The sequence below is a fragment of the Diadema antillarum genome, unplaced genomic scaffold (genome assembly GCF_040938485.1).
Source record: "Diadema antillarum isolate AM-2024a unplaced genomic scaffold, OU_Dant_1.0 scf00000053, whole genome shotgun sequence".
NCBI lineage: Eukaryota > Metazoa > Echinodermata > Echinoidea > Diadematoida > Diadematidae > Diadema > Diadema antillarum.
In genome coordinates, this window is record NW_027270942.1 from 2,932,632 (window position 1) to 2,957,963 (window position 25,332).

The following is a 25,332-nucleotide window of genomic DNA, read 5'->3' on the forward strand; positions in this document are numbered from 1 at the left end:
CCTTCGTCCCCCTACATTCGCTCAGGTGTGAGGGGGCTTTTAAGCTTTCAGTGTTGGTGGTAGAAGACAAGTGCTTAACAGTTTGAAAGGTGGTAGAAACCAGATCTAGACTTGAACAAGCGACATGAATGATTCACTCAATTTCTACTCCCTCAAATCACAACTGTTGGGTTGACAACAGACTGTTCACCACGCACACACTATTCGCTATTTGAATTTGGAAGCACATAGTAATGGCCTGCCTATTCTGTAAATTATAGTTTCGACCATAAACGAAGAAGGGGTATCTTTGGCAAACTTGATTCGGCACGACCTTGCCCATGGCCAACGTATTGACTATACTAAGTCACAAACAGAAGCAGCGACCACATACAAAAAAATAATAATCAAAGTATAATGTGACTTATTTCGCTGATGCAATTCGACGACAAGATTTGTACACCAATCGATAAGAGAAAATAAGAGGTTATTATCACCATTCTGTACAGTCTTGTCCGTATAAAAAATATCAAAAAAATAAGGGGTGATAAAGTTCTAGTTGAGATGGGGATTAAGGTTTCCATCTTTTTGTGAGATAATGAAAAATCTATTATGATATATGAAAGAGCATATCATTTCAAGAGAAATTAGGAGTTTATTTTGTGAAAACTTGTTTTGAAATGGCTGAGATATCCAAACAAAGCGATCCTAACATTACCACCTTTTATTATGATCGCTTTGTTTTACTTTGTTTTTGGATATCTCAACCATTTCAAAACCGATTTTCATTCAATAAACTTTGAATTTTTCTTAGAACTGTATGCTCTTTAACATTAAATTCAAAGAGCGGTTTCTAGTTATCTCACTGAAAGTTAAAAGCTAAATCCTCACCACAACCAAACCTTCCCTTTAATGCCATACCATCTAATTTACCGCACTTTTTTTCCCCGGGAAGGGGGGGGGGGTATATTTCTTTATCTATACAGTAACGTACACCATAGAGTGTGTAGGGCTCTTGTTTTTTCCACATACCTGTTCAGCTTCTTGATGTAGATCTTACATTCAGTGTATGTTACTGCTGGTTAATGACAAAGCCAAATTTTGACTCTCTTTATAAAGAGGACGGAGTTCTCTTCGGCAGCTTCCTACTACACTTCCTACAAAGTGAATGGAATAGCTTTAAAATTCTACTCTGTATAAATGATGCTGTCTTACATTCCTGTTCGTTTCTTCTGAAACAGAGCAGGGTAATGCAGTGATGGCTTGAAGTGGAAACAAGTGAAATACCTTATGTCCAAAAAAAAAAAAATTACTGCGGGACCCTCCGCGATGATAACTTTAAAAATAGTGAATCAATCCAAATACAATTTCAGGATAGGAAACTATAACTCATTGCCCACATCTCACAGAAAACCCCATTCGATTTGCTTCAGTGGTCAAAGAGAAATGACGGATTTTGTATATAGAGCATGTCAGGATTCTCTTCCCCCCAAGTTCTTCTTTCCAAGAGCATCCAAATGCTAAACTTGAAAGAATCAGGTTCATGACATGCTTCGCAACAATCCACATTTCTCTGTGCCCGCTTAATCAAATTGAATTGGGTTTTCTGCAAAATAAAGCTAAGATATTATATTTTGACATCCTGAAGTAGCATGTAGACAGTTTAATCATATTGGGTGTTATCAATGCAAAAATCTGATTGTTTTTTTTTTTTTTTGGGGGGGGGGCGGGTAACATACTCTACTGTGTCATGTTGAGGCTCAAGAGAATGGAATAGCTATAAGGTTCTACTCTGTATAAATAACGCTTCCTCACATTTTCGTTCGTTTCCTCTGCAACAGAGCAAGGTGATATATATATATATATATATATATATATATATATATATATTTGCAGCGATGGTTTGAAGTGGCAACAGGTGAAATACTGTGCCATGTAGAGCCTCAAGATCAATCTACTAGTAATCAAAGTGTTAACCTTGTGACGCCTTTAAGCCATCATTGGAAGATTGGTAGATATAACCAGCTGAGGACGAGTCCCGAGTGTACTCGGGCAGGGGTCTATGAAAACTGCGTGTAAGGAACGACAGGAAAGGAACATTTCAGACACAGTAATGTCCAACGGAAGGATAATGCCCAGTGGAAGGATACACTCATATAATAATGTCATTGGATATTTTGCGCTGGAGAGAAAAAAAAAATTACCTGAACCGATATCATCTCATTTGGTAACCCTGTTCAATCTATTTCATGTGATCAACGATGTGTACGTTTTCATAATTCCGAACGAAGAAACAGAATTGGATTCACCTTGCTAATGAATGTGTTTACCCCTATACGGGAACTACTTCCTTCATTCGTGTACTCATTCTTATAGAATACATGTACTCACTTGTGTTATGAACTTAATTGTAAAAGGCATCCAAAAGTGCTTTTACGGGGATTCACAGTCGTAAAAATAAAATAGATAACAAAAAAAAAAAAAAAACTTGACGTACATCTTATGTGAATAACATGAAATATTGTTATGATAACATGTAAATGGACAGTGTGCACGGTATCATCCCACTCAGTAAACAACGCGGCCTTCGGTCACTTCGGGCTGTTCGAAAACATGTCGATGAGCGACATAAGGCAGATGATTGAGACTAATATGATTGGGACTTACCGCTTGACCCAGGAAGTGATTCCCATCATGAAGAAACGACAGACGGGTCACATCATCAACATCAGCAGTGTCGGTGGTATCATTGGTAAGCAATTTGATTGAAAACTTGTAGGCCTACGTGCCACAGGAAGACGAAAAAATTCCTTCCCTTGTCGACCTTACTGAGTCTGAGAAGGCGAGATGAAAAATCTCAACTTCTCTACATTTTGGAAGAGAAGGCAAAAAGGTGACTTGTGGTATCTCGTCTTATCAACATCTCCAGACCACGAAAACAAAGAGACGAAGTTTCACAACTCGTCTTTTGTCGACTACTCTGACCCGAATAGGCGAGGTCCCCCACTTCGCTTTGTGCCTCCTCGGAAGTCGAGAAGCATATAATTTTCCGCATCCTTGTTGAATCTATCGTACACTTGTACTTATCACTTGCTACTGACAGGCGTTCCATACAATGCCGTCTACGGTGCAACGAAGTTCGCCATGGAGGGCCTGACTGAGTCTCTCTACCCAGAGCTGCGGATGTTCAATGTGAAGTGAGTAGCTCCCAAAATTGTAGAATTAGGGCTTTGACACGCCTGTAAGCGAAGTCCGGTCGCAGACCTTTAACAACCAAAACTTTCTGGCGACCATCGCAGACCTTTAACAACCAAAACTTTCTGGCGACCATCGCACCCAATCGCCGACCAACCTTTTGCCAACCAGTTCGGTTGGCAAAAAGTTTTCGATGCAGCATCGAAAACATGTAGCCGCCCAAAACCGATAGCGGACCGGTCGCCGACCGCCGACAACTATTTGCGACTTAAAAAAGAAATAAATAAGAAAAATATATTGCAACCTGTGACAACCAGTGATTTCTGAGTTCACAGACTGGTCGCAGACTGGTCGGCGACCGATCTTCACGTATAATGATAAAAATAACAACAGGGAGACTCTTTTAAAGCGCTTATTCCACACCTGAAAAAGATACTCATGGCGCTATGCCAAGAGCCATAATTGGGAGCTACCACATGACTTGATCGTTTACACTGGCTTAGGAAACGACGAAACATTACAAGCAAGCAGCAATGAGACTTGAGGCTTTAAAGCTCCTCCGTAGGTGGTGGTCAAATGACGACGAAGAGTCTTGTCTGAGAGTTGATGTTTGGAAAATCAAACCACGGACCTTTTGAATGATTATCCGTGATTTGATATACTGAGCCACTAACACCTCCTCCTCGGCCTACGAACTGAATGTAATTATAACTACGTATAATGTGTCGGGTTTTTTCTTATTTTTCCACTTATTATTCCTTTGCCAGAGAAGAATTTCCCTTTCCTTCTTGCCCCGTCCAAAGTTCTGAAATCATTGTCCTTTCACGCTGACCCTTCCAACCGGCGGTTAAATTCGCAGGATCAACACTGTTTGCCCCGGTGCCGTGGCCACCAGTTTCCAGCAGAACATGTCGTCCAACAAGACGGGTACTTCCGATATGTTTGACAAGGCATCCGTGGATGCGGTCTCCAAAGATGTAAAAGACCCCAAGTCCGCTCAGGTAATGCAAACACCCAAACGTTAGCGATATCAGAATCAGGGAAATACCCTAGCTACTTGTAGTTTGGTTACATACCGCCCTCAGCGTTGAAGACAACTCGGCGGTACTCAAGGGCAACTACAGTACGTATCAAAAAAAAAAAATGCAACAAGATTTAATTTAGAATTTGTGAAGATTGTGTTAACTTTACACCAAAGTGAGTAGCAACATCTTAAAACCACATATCTCCTCTTTCCAATGATATCTTATTTATTCTTACATGGTCATGGATGGCTGAGTAATCATTCTTTTTGGACAATGGGTCAAATTGGACTTGGGACCAAGTTTCAGTTAGTAAGACCAGCATAAATCCTTTTCAATTCTCCTTTTTTTTAATGTCTGAAACTGGAAACGGTTTGCTCCTAGGGCCCTTATTCTTTAAAAACAACATGAACGGAAATGGGTACTTACAAATTTTAAATGAACATGTGATTCTTAAATTAATGGAAAATTTTCCTGTGCAACAAAGGGGTGTGTTCAGACGCCTATGGTGGGCACAGGATGGCGCACCAGCCCATCGACTAGTTGCAGTAAGAAACAGATTGGCTGAGGTATTTGGATATTGGGTGATTGCCTTGTATCATGTTGTGGAGTGGACACCACGATCTCCGGATCTGACTTGTTGTGACTTTTTCTTTGGGGTTATCTCAAGAGCTAAGTGTTCATTACCCCCCCCCCCCACCTGACATTGCAACTCTGAGACAAAGAATTACTGACGAGTTTGACGCTCCACGCCACCAAACCCCAAAGGGGCTGTGCGTGAGATGGAGAAAAAAGCTAATCTCTGTAAAAAAAAAGAAAAAAAAAGAGAAAAGCTAATCTCTGTGTGGAAAGGAATGGTGACCATGTTGAGGGGCATGGGATGTAATGTTAAAAAGAGATATCCGAAAGAAGACAATGGTTGCGATTATTAATTTCATTATTCCATTTGTTAAGTTGATTTCTAATAAGGTGCATTGATTCTTGCAGTGTCTATACTTGGTCACAAGTCCAGTTTGACCCATTGTCCAAAAAGAATGATTACTCAGCCATCCATGACCGTCTATGAATAAATAAGATATCATTGGAAAGAGGAGATGCGTGATTTTAAGATGTTGCTACTCACTTTGGTGTAAAATCAACAACAAAATAATGACTCAGGTTGAAATAATTGGGGGTAAAAATTAAGTCTGCATTTTCTTTCCCTTCTTCTTTCCTCCACAATTATTTTTGTTATTACCATTTTTAAAATTTTCGTGGGTTTCATTTAATTTCACTTTCACTTTCAAGTTATTTTCATTTTTCAAAATGACAAATACATCAAAATAAGTATTATGTAAAATGATACATGGCATCCGGCTAAGATGCGCAATAAAACATTGCAGAAATATAAAGAACATGGTGGCCAATCTATGAACGTTTAAATCTAAGTATAAATACTAAGGAAATATAATGAAACCTACTTAAAAACAAGCTTGTTATTAAAGCGTAGTTCCCATCTGTATGAAACAAAGTGTACAGATCAGGATAAGGAGCACGGATACAACCTCTCTAGGACCAAAATAAAGAAAACAAAAAGAAAAGACCAATATACGAGGGGATATAGCAAATTCTTCTCAAATACAGATTAGGAAAACAAAAATTAAACCACATGCTGCGGACGGATGAACATTTATCATTATACATCATTGTAACAATGTTGACATTATAAATACTGCCATTTTGACAATGACAGGCTGTAACTCGTCACATATTTTCACACTAACTGTAGCCCCTCTGTTAGAATGCAATATTCCTCTTCGAGGAATGTCTCATGTTCATATTGCCATGAGAACTACTATTGTGTTTTTGTTGTTTCTTGTGTTTGTGATGTAGTGTGATTTTGTCAGGCAGCTCACCACAAGCTCTGCTTTTTTAGGTTCTGCCTTCCTTGTACAACTTTATGTATGTGATTTACAACATGAAAAGATGGAAAATAAATGTTTACAAACTTGAAACTTGAAACTTGATCGAAAAGTAAGCAGCTTCAGCCAAGAAGATGCTTTTTATCTGAAATTTGGACACGTTCCAGTATAGAAGTTTTTGGGTTTATTAATGAAACGCCAACTAAGTATGTAACTTTAACACCTGGATTAAAAAAAAGCAGTAATTCAATTCAGTTCAGTTCAGTTCAGTTCGATTTTACTCAGAACTGCATTTTTTTCCAAGGATATGAAAGGATAGTATATGAAAAATGACAACAGGTGTATCTGACAATATGATAGGAAAACAATTTTGCATTCATAGTATAACAATATCATAATCTTTAAAGTATAAACATAACAATGAGATCAAAGGAATCGACTATACACTTCTTTCCAAATAAAGAGGAAGAAGAAGAAGAAGAAAATGCACGAGTCTGTCGTCTTTAAGCACATGCTTGATAGTGATGGCAGCCTCAAAATCTAAAAAAGGAAATAAATGAAGAAATGGCTATGCATGTCATAATTATCAAGATACCATCAAAGGATTGATCAGAGATCACATCGTGATTTCTCAATCACAGCTGATGACCGGATTCCTCAAGTTGGTCAGTGAGAACCTCATGCCACACGGACAGACTTCGGAGCAGGTTGCCGACGTCATAGCTGACTGCCTCACCGATCCGGAGCACAAGGTTCGCTACGGGACCAGCGACTACGGATGGGGCGTGATCAAGCAAACCTACGCCGACGGGGTCGGGGCGACCGGGGCCCTCGGATGGTACGAGATGATGAAGAAGCACCAGAAGTAGAAGATGATTATCATCTTATGCGTTATCGCATGTCGGCATGTCCACTTTTAGCTAGCGTAGCAGGCCATTGTAGAAAGGAATTGGTAGACATAAAATCAAAAACAATGAAATCGAGAACTGAATTGAAAACAGAATTGAAAATTTGAAAACGTGCATGACACCTAGATTTCCTTTGCTACATCTTCGTCAAATAAGCTGCTGAGATTCAGACAACGTTCCAAAATAAGGCGTCGTCTTTAGCTAGGTTTATTAATGGGAAATCGAACTGTGATAGAGACGTAAGCTATGGTGTGGTATAAATCTGTGTGGTGGTTGCATAATTTATAACTAAAAAAACAACATGTTCAAGACGATAAGTGTGAATGCTGTCAATTTCCTGTGTATCTAGCACTATTTCGTCATAGTGAATTCAACTTGGCATCCCATCAGAAGTTGCCTTTTGTAGGGGGTAATGAACGACGCATCGGTGAAATACACATCTTTTACCGGGATAGGAACGTATTTCGAGCCGCGTCGTGACTCTCCTCTAGCCGCTACTGTGTCAGGGACTTTGCGTACAGTGTACAACACTACGGGGTTCTTCTAAGCCGACCAACAGTAAAAGCATGGAAAGGGCTAAGAGACACAATGCGAAATATGAATTCAATATTTTCGTAGTTTTTCCCTTCTTTCTTATAGAGGTGGCAAAATGCTCTCATACTGCATAACTGATACTGCAGTTATGCTTGCCTTATATTTGTCGTCCCCAGGAGTATTTTCGTCAAATCAGTTTGACTCCTTCTGCAAGCATGTTGAATATATTCCGATAGTATAAATAAGCATCAGCTAGCTTTTTGCTCCTTGCTCAAAGGTGTGGTCAGTTATGTTACACTTTATACTTTTGGTTTGTTTTGTTTTGGTTTTATTTCTGCATTTTCTTTCTCCAGGTACAATGACGAATCAATACAAATTGATACAGAGTATGCAAAAGAGAGAGAAAGTAAAACGTAAAAATCAATACAAGAATTGTGAAATTCGTATTTGAAACAACATCGTCCCTTATATAACATAAATGAATAAAATCAACCTATCAAAGGCTCACTGTATTCGTGTATGTTTACAATGGAGAAATCGAAACAAGGGACTGTCGTCATTAGCAAAGCTTGACGCGGATGAGGCCCTATGCCATACACAAATTGCTTACAATACCAAGAAACCTACACATATAATTATCAAAGGGATGGTATAGTTTTGGTTGAGATGGGATTTCGGGTTTCCAACTTCTTTTTTGTGTGTGTGTGTGTGTGTGTGAGAGAGAGAGAGAGAGAGAGAGAGAGAGAGAGAGAGAGAAACCTCCTATATGAAATATGAAAGAAGGTATCATTTTAAAAGTAAATAAAAGTTTATTTGATGAAATTGATTTTGAGAGGGCATAGATATCCAAACAGATTGATACTACTGGCAGGTGTGACTCACCTTTTATTTGGATCGATTTGTGTTTACACTGTCTTTTTGATATTTCAGCCATTTCAAAACAGAGTTTACTCAATTTAACTATGAATTTCTGTTCGAATGGTAAGCATGTTAACATTTCAAAAAGTGGTTTCTAAGAATCTCACAAACGGTTAAAAGCTGAATTCTCATTCCAACCAATACTATCCCATCCCAACTGTTAAACCGTGCACGTATTTCTACAGACGACAGAACAGTGGCTGTATGCTTTACAAGAAAAACATCTGCATCTGTCTATTGGCTACTTGTTATACACTGTCACGGAAACCCCATACAGGTAATGATAATAATTATGCACATGAAATGCACGTCGTATAGATAGCATTAATACACTTAAATCTTATTTTTTTCATTTTCACTGCACATTAGCCTAACAAACAGTGTAATCAAACTCATTCTTTTATTTTTGTTTCTTACCTAGACTTACAATATTGTTCTACAGGGGTCTAGCTAAGACTATCATCCCAAGCTCTTTAGTGGACCCCTCCATTTCTGTCGTAATCATAGTTTGTACTATTTATAGTATGCTATTTCATTTCTGGTATTTTCAGTTCATGGAAGAACACTGTATTTTGTTTGTCTTTTGCATTTTATTTTGTTGTGTGCCTGGCATAAAGAAGAAGAAGAAGAAGAAGAAACAGAAAAAATGTATTTTGTTGGTGGAAATGAAGTAAGTTCATTTCAGTTCAATTTGCTTACAATAAATCACTTCTTTTTCTTACGGCATTCATTCATTCTAATGGCATTGATTACTTTTAACTAATTTGAAGCATTCTAAACACGATGAAAGTATCATAGAACGTGTCATGAATGCATTTCCTAAAATCCCGCCTCATCCGTTAAGTGTAGGATATCTCTACACATGTATTGAGAAGACAGGAATTATGCACCTTTTTGGACAGAAACCCACACGAAACTCATTATACTGTTATAATCTATAACGTATAACCTGAATGATGTGGAAAGCGATACAGAAGTATTTCCAAGATTTGCAATCATGGAATATTTGACAATATAAACGTAATCACTTTGGGGAAATACGTAAATACTGTATTTTCTCCTCTGTCTGATAACGCATGTAGAGACAAGAAATCACACACCGTGGGACCGTTTCATAAAACTTGTCATCAGTGACAACTGCCACATTTCTATGACGAATTTGCTCTCAGCCACTTAGATGCAAGGATTTCAGTAGCTTGTCACATCTATGACAACTTGTCACTGATGGCAAGTTTTATGAAACGGGCCCCGTATGTTTAATTATATGTATGTAGATAAAGAGACAAACGCAGAGAGAGAGAGAGAGAGAGGGGGAGAGAATACATAAATTTCCATATGCGTCAATTTCAATTCAATTTCAATTTCAATTTTATTTCCATTTCCATTGAATAAAGAGGGAAAATATATATGTGCAATACATTTGTAAAAATTTAAAAGAAAACGTACAAGTGGTCACGAGTAACAACAGAACTTCCTTTCTAAGGTATATACATATATATAATACAAAGATTAGAATTGAAATGGAGGGTCCCACCAAAAAGCAAAGCGTGTAGGGTATGGGACCCTCGGAAAATACGTACACAAAATCAAAGAAATTTCGAACAATGTACACGTGAGAAAGATCAGGGCCCTGTTGCATAAAACCCTAAACATTAAATACTCGGATCACCTAATTACGCCTATAGACTAGATGTATCCATTTGTTTGTTTAAAGTTGTGTTTTTATAAGCAATTTATGTTTGTTTGGGTTTTTTTTTTTTTTTGGTAATCCCAGACTCATAGTCGGGGATTGCGTATTTCTTTCTCACTTTATACATTACATGCCAGTCTGACATGATTCCACATAATTATACGTACTCACACACACACACACAAACACACACACAAACACACACACACACACACACACACACACACACATATATATATATGCATACACTCACGACCACAGATATACCGTTTGAATAACATTGGGTCTATATCATACCATCAAATCTTCTATTTTTCTATCACGACAACGTACAATAGGGAAACCCTTCATTAGCATTGATAACACATTTACTCGTTCTGTGCCAATCAGCCAAATAAGTACAAAATTCACACACGCACCTATAGACAGGAAATAAACTTAGCACGTATAGTGTTAACTATGGGAGTCAAGATTATTTGTGTAACTCGTCTTCATATGTCTTTTTTATTAAACTGACAAACTTTTATGTTTACAAGAAACATCTATGTGAATATGAATCATATTTGTTGGGAAACATAAGCGTACTACAACAATAATGTAATAACTACTTTCGGGATAATGAACCTGGTGATGAGTTCCTCAGTGAAAATGGCTCCAAACCACCCCCCCCCCCCCCCCCCAAAAAAAAAAAAAAGAAGATACCGCTGAGCATCTCCCGATGTCGTCGATTGCTGAATATCTGCAGCGGTGGTTGAATGTCGAACATGGTTGAATGTCTAAAGAAACGAAGACCTGTTACGGAACCAGCGACTTTTATCAACGTCGGATGTCGCAGAAGTACGCCGTCGGAGTATTAAAAGCGGAAGAAGAGGTGAGGAATGGTACCAAAATGAATACCAGATATAGGCTTGTATTTTTTAAATACCCATTGACGTCAAAATTTGCAAAATTGTATTGCAAACTTGAGCATAAGAAGTAAATTGTACAACTAGCAACTAATTTGGAATTTTAGTAATCATGAAAAAGCACAGTTGTCAAACCATAGGCCCAATTATCAGCTTTTTTGTCTTCTTAGGAACACTTTCCTTTGCGATATCATTTTAATGTCGATATTTCTCGATTATCAAACCCAAAAATTGAATCCATGTAATCTAATGATAACTCACCATTTATAACCCATATCATTGTTTTTTAAATATTGAAATGCTGTCTTTCGATAAGTATTGAGATGGTATGAAAGTCTCCGTTTTAATGCTGTGCCAAGTAAAATGTATTGATGTAAAGGTGTCAAAGATCAAACTTGTCAGCAGTAGAACCAGTTAGACTTGGTTCAAAAGAAAACAATGAAATAAACCAAAAAGCAAACTTTATTTCAGTTTTTTAGTTTCCAAGGAAAACCAAGTCATGCATCAGGTACGTTTAAAGTGGTTGGTTATATAAACCACAAGTTACTGGGGCTTTGTAGACAACTTTAATACATTTTTGCACATTAGTCAACCTTCATATTTGAATTTGTAAATTTATGTTGAGACTAAATAAAGCTCTGACGAACAGGCAGAACAACATTAATCTTGTTTTATATTTATTTATATCTCTTTATAACTAAACTAGCGTCCACGGATCGGAAGTGTTTATAATGAACACGAAGTAAATAATTCTTTTAACATTTTCTGACGTCTAATTGGTCAACACTTTACTTTTTTTAAATGAATTAGTTAAGTACTCTGAAGACATCAAATTATGGAAAATTTGTTCCTAGGCAGCCATGGTTAAGTAAGTCTGTATTAAAATGTGTAAGTGAGAAATAAAGTTATTCGACAAGTATAAAAAGGACCCTAGTGATTTCAATGAACCTTGATACAAATTTAAGAATACTTTATGAAATGTTTCGCTTTATAAAAAAATATAATATCTCATAAAGAAATTAAAGAATTTTCATTAAGGGATGAAAGGAGCATGAAAAGTTATGTTCTTAAAAAAGAAAATATATTATCAAATGAAAGTTTTCGAAAGAAATGAAAAAGATAGTGATATTAGACCCGAGGAATTTAGCAATTGTTTTGTGAATGTAGGTCCTGATTCAGCTCAAGAAATTGCGTCTCTTCAAAGCCATTTTACATTAATTTGTGTGTGTGTGTGTGTGTGTGTGTGTGTGTATGATCCCATTGCTAAATCTTTACTTGTGACCCCGGATGAATGAAAAAGAAGTATTAAGTGTAAAAAAGCTTTAGAAATAAAAGTAGGTTCGGTTTTGATAATATCTCAAATAACGTAATGAAAGTTGTTGCTCCTCAAACATTTTATCCATTAGTACATATTTTCAATCTACCAAGGTACACTGGCACATTACCGTTAAAAATGAAAATGGCTATAAAGGTAGTACCGATTTTCGATAGAATACATGGTGTAATTTTCTCTAATCAAAGGTCTACATCTTTACTTTCATCTTTATGTAAGTTACTTGGTAAAAGATTACGGAAGAACAGCTGATTTTATTAAAAGCCAAAATTTATTTCTTAAAACACAATTCATGAACCACAGCTCATTGAAAAAGAATTCCAATAATATATGAATAATCGTAGGCACATCGTGGGTTTTATAATATTTGGTTTCATAAGATTCTTTCATACAAACTGGATAAGTACGGTATACAATACGAGTCGGCCTTTGAGTGGTTCAGAATTTACCTGTCGGGCAGGCAGCATTATGTACGTTTGAAGTAGTGCTAGTCCCCCTCCAAATACATTTCAGGTGGATCACACGGATCCTTATGACCCCTCACTTTCCTTTGTTACTTTAATGATATAGCATACTCAACTAAACTAAACTTTTGACTTATGATATTATATTTTTCTTCGATTAAAAAAGAAAAAAAAAACTTCTTAATACTGTCAATATTAAAGTAGTGTATAGAGCTGGATTCAAGCTAATAAATCATCCCTGAATTTACAACAAAGAAAGCAATGCAAACACCACATTATATGCCATTCGGTAATTCTAGATTACCCTCACGGTATTTATGTAAATATCCATTGAGTTACGAAGTACTTGCGTTGGGAAGCTCATTCAGGATTAAATGATGAAATGATTGCTAACCAAAAAGAAAGTTTTAGGATGAATTTATGTTTGTAATTTACGTGCGCACGCTGATTCGTGTCTTTTTCTTTTAATAAAAAAAGTAATATTCTTTTATACAAAATGATTTGCATTTAACTAACAAGAGAGTTTTGATTCACAAATTGAATGATTGTAAACTGCCCAAATTTTCGGTTATTGACAGTCAATTTATGAAAGACAAGAAAGAAGAATTAGCAAATTAGCTGGCGGATGCAGCTATTAAAACGCTAACCAAAAATCAGGAGTTGTATGAAAGACATTGATAGAAAATAGTATAAAAATATATAACTACAGCTTTGGTTTGTTGTGATCGTCAAACAATACTGTTTCACCTTCAGGTTTTTGTTTGCCCTGACAAGACCGCTGGTCTTTTGTAGTTTTCATGTTTCATTTATAGTTTTGTAGATTTCATGTTTTATTTATAGTTTTGTAGTTTTCATGTTTCATTTATAGTTTTGTATTACGTGTTTGTATACTCGTTGTCTGTCTTCAGTTTGTTATTGTAAAAGAGTTATGTTTTTTAAATGGAATAGAATAAATTTCAAGTTCAAGCCTTTAGCATGATAACATGATACTGGATAAATACCCTTGTGATGCTTGTATTAGAATGGATTTATCACTAAATGAAAATCAATAACAGCGTGCTATTTCTGCGGTGATTCATAGTTTGCCCTTCGAATTTTGCGTTTGATTTTTTTTTCCTAACGTGGTCAGCACAGGGAAACAATCGTACAGACATTAAACATGCACTTTACCCTATATACAAAGCGTGTGATAGCTGTGTGCGTTCACTTTGTTTGCACAAATACTTCAGATCAAATAGGAGGAATTTCAGCGCTCGTATCGTGATTTTATTGTTATGTGAACTGGGGCTTGAAGGTTTAGAAATTTGTGCTCGCCGGAACATCTACAGAACACAATAAATGAGAATCGAAGGAAGGTACAATGACTCAGCAGATTTCTTGTTCATTATCGATGTATACTTGACAAAAAGAAAAAAGGATTAGTTTATTGAAGAGGAGTATTATCCAAAATTACCCTTTCATCACCACAAACTCATTAACATATGTTACATGGATCAGATAGCTAACTAACTACGACTTGTGAACTATGACATGTCTGCAAGAGATAGGATGGCTATAGATGGCTCTTCACATAATACCCCATCTTCTAGGAAGCACCATGGAACGTCGGTTACATGTTCTTAACAGGGGAGGTGGGGTTCGAGACCCACCGTGTGTGTGGCTGACATCCCTGGACAAGGTACATTATATACCACGCAATACCCCTCTGCGCTCATGTGTGTGTGATAATGTTCCTAAATATTTTGATGGGGTGTATTTCCTAGATAAAAATATAAATTAGGGTAAACTTTGCATGAGTTTTCTCATTGACCAAAAGGGCATAGTAAGTTGTGACAATTTTCTTTGTTATTGGTCCATTTAAGATTTGTCTACAAAATGAGCTTTATTTGTTTTTACCATTTAACTTCTTGCCTTGGACTTATTTCAATTACCCATTTTATTCATGGACATTTTACTTGAATTCATTTCGTGCAACAAACTGAAGGGTTATTATCACCCACGACAAACGTTAAATACTGCTCTATTTCTCCCTCACACATATAACCTGGTATATGGTAGTTTTCTTTTTATCCATCTTAAGTTGTTGTGACAGTTCGTCATTCAGAAAGCTTGTTATTCAGAAGGTTTGTCAATCCGAAAAATAAGATTCGTAATTCAAAAAGTTTGCTAGTGCACGCCTTCTCTTCATTTTAGGACTAACGAACATTCGGAATAACGAACCTTATTTCCTTTAAGGATTAACGAACCTTCAGAATGACTAACATTATCTCAAATCACATGAAGTTTGTTATGACCTTCAGTGCGAGGCAAAGCGAAGTGTAGATAAAGGAACAAATACAGTGTACTTGAACGTGTTCGAGAGGTAATCAATGATTACAATGGTGTTTTCTTACCAAACTAAGCAAACTGTTCCTTAGTGCTATTAATTGTCTCAACTTACGAAAACTGATACCTCACAACTGCACAATGTGTTACCAAGCGTGGCTTGGGTTAGAGGTAGCAAGACACCAGATGAGACTGATTAAAAATGGTATGTATTTCGGATAGGGAAAACTGGAATAGGAGGCAAGACAATATAATATTCGCTTTATACATTACTCGAGAAAAAAAAAAGATAATTGATTATAAAAGGCACGTGGGCCTGCACGGTGTTGCAGTGACGGTTTAGTGAAAACTTCACAAACGAGTCCCTGTACGAACAACATCACTATGACAGCCTCAAATGTTTATAATCACTAGCATTTCATATTCGTGGGAATTGGGCTCTCTGTGAAAATGGGCGTGTCTTCAAACTCTCAAAACTTGGGGTGGGGTTCGGAAAGAGGGGCTGGAATGACTAAGCATTTTTTTTTCGGAGCCAGAGCTCGGCATACAGCTACTTCTGTTTACTTCCAACAGATTTGCAGCTACAACCAGACGTGCAATCTACTTGGTCCACATTTCTCTTTTTCCAGGTAAGATTTCGAAAATAAACTGCTACCATTGTCATTATTGATAACATGGATGGATTACACTGTTTTGCATTAAAAAAAAACATTACTGACTGTAGGTATACTAGTGGTGGTGTCAGTCATGACGGCTTTTTCAAGATAGTGGCGGTTTATTTCATGGTTCTTCCAGGCTAGATAATTCAACGTCATTGTACATTTAGCATATCTTTGTGGCCATTGCTTGGATGACCTATAATAATAATGATAGAGAAAATTAAAGAAAAATCAAACTTGTGCTTATCTCAAGTAGTAGTACATACGAGGAGTCACTCATATGACAAATGGCTGTAGTAGATTGAAGTGACACAGCACAACTTTATAAGTAAAAATTTGTAAGTAAGTAAAGTGCTACAGTTATAGGGTATTTTTGACCTCACTGGTGAAAAGCACAGCGTGCAGTCTAGTTGATTTTACAGAGTAAAGGGATAATACATAGTTTTTCATTTTTTCCTGCTTTTAAGAAAAATAAAGTGAGCCCTTGATTACTTTGATTAGCTTTTAGGTGTAATCTTAGATAAAGTTGAGGCAAGTGATCCTGACTGAGGTCTTAACCCACGGGCTATTTAGTAATGTCAACGAAGGATGGATAGTGGCAATTATCTTTTACGATATGGAGTGGTAAACTAGAAATGCACGGATTGTATATAGCGTTTATGTCTGGTCGAAGAATGCTTGAAAGAATCCACAGATGTAATTGTCTTGAGTGTTTGTTTTGGGCATAGTCCACGGATAATCCAAACTGCCTGATCGTTTATCATTAGTTGATCATCCAGTATTGATATCAATATATCTCTGTTTTGTTTTGGGTTTTTTTTTCTGCACGTGCGAAAAAAAAAAAACCCCAAAACAAACAAACTGTGACAACATCGCATATGCTGTAGGAGAGACTAATACCTTCTCTAAATAACTCATGATCTTTTGGCAAAGAACTTTTTTTTCACATTCTTCCTGTATGTATTATAGACACACCACAACGATGCTTTATGGCATTTCGATAATATACATCCTTTCGCCTGAAGTAAGTCATCCTAGGTCGACAGTGATATAATAATTATGATACACAATACACAATAAAAACAACATCAATCAACGGCAATCAGTGCAAAACCGTCAAAGGTTATCGGTCTTGAGGATAATATTGTTTGAGAGAACTTCAAAGAAAACAGTGCTACATTAAAGTAACATTATGAAATAAGACATATTAAATTAGGAATGATAATAAAATGAAGTACACCATCATGAACACTGTTACACGGTCATCCCGACCACTTAAGGCGTAATTTACCATTTCCAAATGAAACAAAAACCCATGCTTAGTGCTTCAAATACTTCTAAAATGTGAATTGGGAATAGAAACAACTAATGTAAAAAATGTTTCAGTATAATCAATGTTAAGTATTGCTAAGTACATAAAAAGGGAACAATATCTATAATAAAAATGTGTTTATCGACAGTTACAGTTTAGTGGGAAATTAGTGATATTCCCTATATTTTAGGCTTTATCACGAAATTTTTGTATGTCAGGATGTTTTGTGATACAACTAACCTACATGTTTGCATCAAATGTGATATCTCGAACATTTTTAAATCATTGCTCCCTTCAATATGATAAACAATAACTTTGAACTCGCGCTCCAGGAAACGACGCATCATCGATCATGGCTACAGGGGTTGCCCTCATCACCGGTTGCTCTTCAGGAATTGGTCTCTCCACGGCAGTCAAGCTGGCCCAAGACCCAAAGAAGTCGTTCCTGGTCTACGCCACCATGAGGAACCTGGCAAAGAAGGGAGAACTCGTGGAAGCAGCCGGCAGCGCCCTCAACAGGACTCTCTTCATCCTCCAACTGGACATCACGAAAGAAGAACAGATCGTTTCAGTCATTAAGGAGATCATGAAGAGACACAGCCGAATCGACATCATCGGTTAGTATACAAAAAAAAAATGCACAGCTGAGCAGAGAGTGCCTAAGAGCAGATAAAGCCCACTCGGAAGTGTTTGCAATGGTGAAACATGCACGAGGGCACGTTGCATGACATTGTGAGGGTGTACCCCAGAGTGAGTAGCACCTCTACTGGCCTCATTAACTTAAACTTGAGCAATATTTGTTTTATAACCTGGGTCTGTGAACGATTTCTTTGAAGTATTTTTATGGGTGATCACTAGTTGGGAACATGTAGATCTTACTCAAACGGCATGATATCCGAAGATGTTCAATACATTCCTCAACATGAACTTAGAAGTTGTTTACAGTAGGCCTAAACATACTAAATGTGATTGAGCGCGAGCTTGAAATTGATAGAACAGTGTAGAGTGAGTGCTGCTAAAGTATAAATATATTGTGAAGCCCCTGTGAATGCCCCTTTTAATTTCTTGAAAATCCTTTGCACACTCTTCATTTTCAACTCTCGTAAATTTTGAAAGAATAATGCTACAGCTTTGAGTTGGCATCGATCATGGAGAGAATGAGTTAATGGAGCATGCTTAATTTCAGCTTAGATAATCCCTTCATCGTTGTTACTCCGGTGGTCTGCATCCTTTTTTTTTTGTCCCATTCACTGCACAGTTAGCACGGTTTGATAAAGATTAAGCGTTTGAATAAAGTCTGTTCATTAGATTCTCTTTTTTTTCAGTTCACACCTTTCCAGAGTGTGCTGTCTCCTTCCGATATTTACATTGGTTTATCTGGGAGAGTCCATATACATCATTTTAAAGCTTAAAGTCTACTCTTTCAGAACCTGCCCTTAGATAAAAATCCATGTCTGGCGACTTTTTGTTGGTTTTGTGATGCAGACTCACTAGTAAACGCTTATATGAAAGAAACCAACGCTTTTAGTCGCTCTGAAGGAGGCACAGTTGAGTAAATATTCAGAGAAGTAATACAACAATAACCAATATTGCACTCAGAATTGAACTACTATTAAATCGAACAGCGATCTCGTTAAATGAGAGTAACACAATAAAATGATAAATAGTCCATGATGGATTGCTCGACACATGATTAATGCAATGACTTGTGCTGCTCAGCTTATTCTATATTCAGTCTCACGCATTACGATCAATAAGTGTCTCACTTTTAGTCGAGAACAAAACTGTCGATGAAAGCTAACCTCTACAAAGTGTGTTTCATGGATTCCTATGTTTCATGCAACTACTCAGTCGTCCTGAAACATACATCAAAATAGCTGCTTTGTTTTTTTTTTTTTTGCTGTCTTACCTTGTAGATTTGTGTCTCTTTTTAAGTAACGTTAACGATACCTTTTTGTTTCCTAGTGAACAACGCCGCATTTGGTTACTTGGGACTCTTTGAACAGATGCCGATGGCGGACATGAGGAAAATGATGGAAACAAACATGGTCGGAACGTACCGCCTGATCCAAGAAGTGATTCCAATTATGAAGCGGCAGAAATCTGGGCGCATCATCAACATTAGCAGTCTTGGGGGAATCAGCGGTGTGTTGATCTTATCATTATCATTATTGTTGTTGTTGTTGGTTTTTTGGGGGGTGGGTAGGGTGGGTCGTGTTTGAATATTATGAGTATGTGTGTGTGTGTGTGTGTGTGTGTGCGTGTGTGTGTGTGTGTGTGTGTGTGTGTTGCTAAAGTTTGTCGCGCCTGTGACAGTAAAGCAAATTTCATAAATATTTTCCGTTAATCTATACGAAGAGTAATGCATTTCGAAACTACCAGTCTGCATGCCCGCGATTAACTAATGATTTTTGTGTATGATTAAACACCACGTTATGGTATCGAACTTGAGCCACTCAACCACAAGTCAATCAAATTACGTAACGTCACATATACATTTTTTTTTAGTAGCGTTTTTCTTAATGTGATTAGCACTGTTGTTTTTAAACAAGTTCCCGCAGCAGTGGAAAGTATAGATAGTAAATAACACACACACACACACACACACACACACACACACAAATGAACAGGAGGTAATGATAATTGAGGCCTGGTTTGGCAACCCTCTTACTGAGCCATTTTCAAATGATAATGAAAGTAACGGGGCACTGGAGTCTAGTAAATTGTAACTGTAAAAGGTTTGGGAGTCTCTAGCAATGTTTGCCGTTTTTTTTTTTTTCATTTTTGATATACTGGAAATTCTGAAATTCAGTGTAGATGTTGTTGTTTTAAAAAAGAGAGAGAGAGAGAAAGAAAGGGAACTTGATTAAAAAAATCATTTTCCCAGACAACAGTGACATGAAATCAGATCATGATAAACCTTAAAGAAATAAAACATCGGTATTAGATATACAATATCATGTCTCCACGAGGGAGCTCATAATCATTGTCTCCAAGAGGGAGCTCATAAAAAATATATCCACGCGGGAGACAATAATCAATATCCCCATGAGGAAGCTCATTAATACTGAATGTCTTCCCTGGGGAGCTCATAACAAAAATGTCTCGAAGAGGGAATTGATAATGAATTTCTCCACGAGGGAGCTGAGAATGAATGGCTCCACGAGGGAACAGAAAATGCATGTCTCCCCAAGGGAGCTCATACCGAATGTCTCCACGAGGAATCTCAACATAAATGTCTCCAAGAGGGAGCTCATGATGTAGGTCTCCACGAGAAATTCATAATAAATATCTCCACGAGGGAGCTTATGATTAATGTCTCCACGAGGGATCTCAAAATAAATGTCTCCACGAGGGAGCTCATAATGAATGTCTCCACGCGGGAGCTCATATAGAATGTCTCAGCGAGGGTTGTCATAATAAATGTCTCCACGCAGGAGCTCATAATGAATGCCTCCACGAGGGAGTTCATATTGAATGTCTCCACGAGGAAGCTCATAATGAATGTCTCCACGCGGGAACTCATATAGAATGTCTCAACGAGGGTTGTCATGATAAATGTCTCCACGCGGGAGCTCATAATGAATGCTTCCACGAGGGAACTCATATTGAATGTCTCCAAGAGGGAGCTTATGATTATTTCCGAAAAGAAGTTTGTACAGTTTTTTATTATTACTAGAATATTCAATACTAAATCAATAGTAAAATGTGTTTGTTGTCCTGATTTTAACTTGTCGTCGTCACAATTTCAATTTTATAGTGTACATGACAGTGTTTTATTTCACACAATCAATACAGGTTTTCCGTTTGGGTCCGTCTACGCTTCGACAAAGTTTGCAATGGAGGGCTTGACGGAATCTCTGTATCCCGAGCTGCGATGCTTTGGAGTGTGGTAAGCGAGAGTATTGCATTTGAAAACACAATGTATCAGAAGCAATATGCAAATAAAACTCTGTTCATGTGTACGTTACAAAATCCCTGGTTTCACAGTAGATCTGACAAAGAGATTGATCTGGGCATTACGTATTCTCTGAAAAAGATTTGTAAAAAAATGAAATAACGTATTAATTGTGCTCGTAGCGGTACGAAGACGAAGATTATGCGTAAGTGCAGAAGTCGTGAGTTGTCAAGTCTGGCTCGTCAATACTTGCCGCAATAGATCAAGGAGAGGTCGGTAAGAACTCGTGTCTAATAGCAATCGATCATTTGGTCGAGATGGGTCGGGTTTAATGGGGCGATTGGGCTTGGTGGCAAACCCATCTTCAAAACGACATTATATCTCTTCCCCGAATGATGAATTTAAAGAGCGATGGCAGAAATAGTCTTCAAGGTCTGGGAATCATATTGGTGTCATTGTTATTATAATCATCATAACAATCTGTAAATATTGATAGATAATTATTGTAGATGATCAACCAATGTATTTGTAAACGTTAGCATCACTCCGATTCTAATGAAACTATCATTCATTGGTATGATGGTATGATCACGGATGTGATGATGATACTGGTGTTGCGTTTGCTATCCAAGCAGTTGAAGGTTGAATATACTGCAACGTATTTTAATGAGTAATGGAATGTTGAAAGCGTTTAACAAGATTATCATACATGTATTACTTAAAATTTACCTGCAGGAATTCCGGCTTTCTTCGCCGTCATTATTGTATAGACTAGAAGTAGTCATGCAAGTACATAATATACAGATTTACATTACTCATATTATAAAAGTACGCATTATTCCATGTCTATTCACTTTCATTCCAACAATCAAAATCTGTGGCAGGATAACCTCGATTTGTCCCGGTGGAGTCGTCACCAAGTTCTCGGAGAACATGTCCTCCAATAAAACTGGTTCGGCCGACCTGCATCAAGCGGCAAAAGGAATCGACCCGAACGACAAATCAGGACAGGTATAATCAACCAACTTTCAACACATATACACAAACATACTATAATGTAAAGCTCGACATCAATAACTGGTGGACTTTGGTGTATGTTAATGTATGTATGTATATATATATATATATATATATGCGCATATATGTATATATGTATATTCATATATATATTATATGCATTATTATGTATATATATATATATATATATATATATATACAAATATATGTGTGTGTGTGTGTGTGCGTGTGTGTGCGTGTGTATGTGTTATACAAGTATTCAGAATGATGCATCTCGTTGAGTTTCAAAGTAGAAGTGGGAGTATTAGCAGAAGAGTGCTATAGGTCTAGTTATACAGCAAATGCCGCAGTAAACAAATAACGTGATGTTGAATTAACTGAGATACAGACAGATGACAGACTTACATAGTTACATACAGAACATGGTGGTACAGAAACATCATCACTTTTGTCACTGTACTTGAAATCATTTTACACACGTTGGAATTATCCTTGAAGATAATCACCCCATAGTTGTTGTCATCATGGTCATTTTTTATCTGTTTTTTCCCCATTACAGATTCTATCTTCCTTCATAGCAGATCTCAACGAGCAGATGATGCCGAGCAGTCAGCAACCCGAGGACATCGCCGATGTGGTGATCGAGTGCCTGGCCGCCGGGCAGCCCAAGGTTCGCTACTTCACTAGCGATTTAGGGAAGGGTATGATGGCACAGAAATACGCCGATGGCATCGGGGCGAACGGGTCTGATATGTGGTACCAGATGATGGTAAAGACCGATACCGCTTAAAGAGGAAGCAGCGTGCCTTCTTAAAGAGGAAAAGCCGCCCAAAACATAAATAAACTTCAAAAGAAAGAGAACAATGTTTCCTACAGAACCGTACAAACAATGAATAAACGTGGGTAAGAAATAAAGAAGAAATGACAATTTAAAATCTCATAGTTTTAAAGAAAACAGTGCTCGACCAGTCCTTAGGAATATTCAAATCAGCAACTTGATGATGTCATGCTCTCCCAATTTCGAATTCATTGTATAAAGAGAAAGGGCAAAAATCTAATATCCTAATTGTATAACTATAAAACTTGCTTTGAAATCACCAGAATAAATCAGAGCAAATGTTAACTCTCATATGTCTTGGCATAGGAACATGCTTTTACTTGTACTAGCTAAAAATAATATTTTTTCCCCGAATTTCATTTATATCATTTATGAAAAATTGTGAGGGTATGACATCATCACCTCGCCCATTTAAATATTCAGAAGGACAGGTCAAGAACAACTGCTTTTTGCAAAATGTTAAGTTTTGCATATGTAGAATATTCCTTCTCATCCTATTTTTCCCGTTTTGTATCATTCTGTAGGAAATATTTTCATCCCTCTTTTCAAGTTCATTATTTTTGGGCGTGTTTCTTCTTTAATTAAGTGGGTTTCAAGGATTCTCTGCCAGAGGGGTCCACAACCATTCGTACAGGAATGTAAAGTTTAGCTTTAGTTGATGCCAAATTTAGTCGGGAGAAAAATAATGCAATATTATACATACATAATAAACACACACACACACACACACACACACACACACATATATATATATATATATATATATATATATATATATATACATGTATATTAATCATATGCAATTTTCATACCTTGCTATCACGGGCGGATAGGTCAAGAGAGACAATATTGAAATAACATCAGTGAAACTATCGTACACGATAGGGTCTTTTGTATTCAACGCAGGGTTCTCAACTGAAATGGAAATTTTACCTTATCAGCGAATGGTAATGAACTGAAATATAAGATATTTTCAATGTCACATATTCAGAGGTTATGTGTTGTACTCGCTGACATAATATATTCATAAATACCAAATTCTCGGCTGAAATACAAAGTTCTTTTTGCATTAAAATGAACTGTTGGAAGATTGACACTGATTGATAAGGCCCGGCACACGAGGTGTACTAAACGTAGGCATCATTTTGTTTGTCTTGGCATTGGGAACACACACTGGGAACAAGTGGAAACAAGTGGAAATGCAACGCTAAGATACTTTGTTATCACTTAATTATAGTTTTCAAGTGCAGAGGACCAATTAGCTACTGGCATGGATCCTGGAAACAAGAAAATGAAAACTAACTTTACATGTGATAACGACTTACAGCATTGACAAAAGGTGGATGTTGCGACAAATATTTACCTATACACGATTGCTGGTTGTCATCATAGTATTTAGAATTAATCTTTTTATATTTTTATATTGTGATATTGTGAGTTCAAATTACTGTTAGAATTTTAGTTTATATATTTGTCTATGGAAACTTTTTTTTTCTTAGCGTTAGAAGGATTAGATATTCAAAATGCTGTCTGTTTATCGCCGGATATCGCATGAAAACTACCTTATGACTTTGTTCTCGATGATACATAATAAGCACCGTGAGCATTCATAACATTACCGTAAAGATTGATTTCGACAACATACATCCATCTTGTTTTATGCGGTAAATAAAAGTCTGTCTACAGTGGTGACAAAACCGAATACTGTGTACTTTGTTTCTTGCTCTTACTTTGTTATTCCTATATCAAGTACTTTCAAATCGGCATTTACTAGCATTCAGAAAAATTAAAATATGAAGAGTTTGTTTGCAAAAACCGATAAGTCCATTTTTGAAGATTTTGAAGTACGGTCTCTGTCATAAAGTACAAAATAATACCTTTTAAATGATATATTGGGCACTATTTTATAAACGTACATTTTTGAAGTTATGGTCAAAAGAAGCAAACATTTTCATATTATTCTCTTTATCTTTCGTGACCTTTAATCGCAAATATCTCCATTTGGCAAATATGGACTTATCTGTTTTTGCGAACAAATCCTTCATATATAAATTGTGTTTTATTTATGTGGTTTGTGGTTCGTCTCCAGTAGACTAAGAGAGCTTGATATTTGAAATTTGAAATGCCAAATGATGAAGCAAAATAACCGTGAAATAACCTATGACATTTGCAAAACAACTGAAAAAACACAAACACAATGGATTTTTTTTCAGCGTCCAATTACGTGTGTTGACTTACTCAGACTAGTAATCTTATCAACACTTTGAAATCCATTCGTATAAGCGAAGTGCATAATTTTTTATTTCATGGTTCTTCGCTTTCAAATGAAATCGACAAAAAGTCAAGTAGAATGTCACATATACCGTCAGCAAAAATAAAAGAAAACAAACAAAGGAAAAAAGAAAAGAAAAAGTATCTACGTATGTTTCCGAGT

At 36.8% G+C, this 25,332-nt stretch overlaps 2 protein-coding genes across 2 annotated transcripts in view; both read left to right on the top strand.

Moving 5' to 3' along the window:
* The window catches only part of LOC139715657 (retinol dehydrogenase 8-like), a 32,353-nt gene extending 24,764 nt beyond the window's left edge, over positions 1 to 7,589 (top strand). The window contains exons 4-5 of the mRNA XM_071627214.1: positions 4,034 to 4,175; positions 6,739 to 7,589. Of these exons, the coding sequence (XP_071483315.1) occupies positions 4,034 to 4,175; positions 6,739 to 6,966 (370 nt within the window). The 3' untranslated portion in view covers positions 6,967 to 7,589. The remainder of the gene's footprint in view (positions 1 to 4,033; positions 4,176 to 6,738) is intronic.
* Positions 7,590 to 15,731: 8,142 nt separating this feature from the next.
* Positions 15,732 to 24,600, top strand: LOC139715715 (retinol dehydrogenase 8-like). Its single transcript, XM_071627268.1, has 6 exons — positions 15,732 to 15,803; positions 17,478 to 17,762; positions 19,111 to 19,290; positions 20,944 to 21,037; positions 21,928 to 22,054; positions 22,620 to 24,600. The coding sequence occupies exons 2-6, from the start codon at positions 17,498 to 17,500 to the stop codon at positions 22,848 to 22,850; spliced, it is 897 nt and encodes a 298-aa protein (XP_071483369.1). The 5' UTR covers positions 15,732 to 15,803; positions 17,478 to 17,497; the 3' UTR covers positions 22,851 to 24,600.
* The last annotated feature ends 732 nt before the right edge of the window (positions 24,601 to 25,332 follow it).

Excerpts from the sequence above, each read along its gene's own strand:
- LOC139715715 (XM_071627268.1), top strand. The coding sequence starts at position 17,498 with ATGGCTACAGGGGTTGCCCTCATCACCGGTTGCTCTTCAGGAATTGGT. Across the intron at positions 17,763-19,110 it reads CAGCCGAATCGACATCATCG|TGAACAACGCCGCATTTGGT; the intron begins GTTAGTATACAA and ends TTTGTTTCCTAG. Across the intron at positions 21,038-21,927 it reads CTGCGATGCTTTGGAGTGTG|GATAACCTCGATTTGTCCCG; the intron begins GTAAGCGAGAGT and ends AATCTGTGGCAG.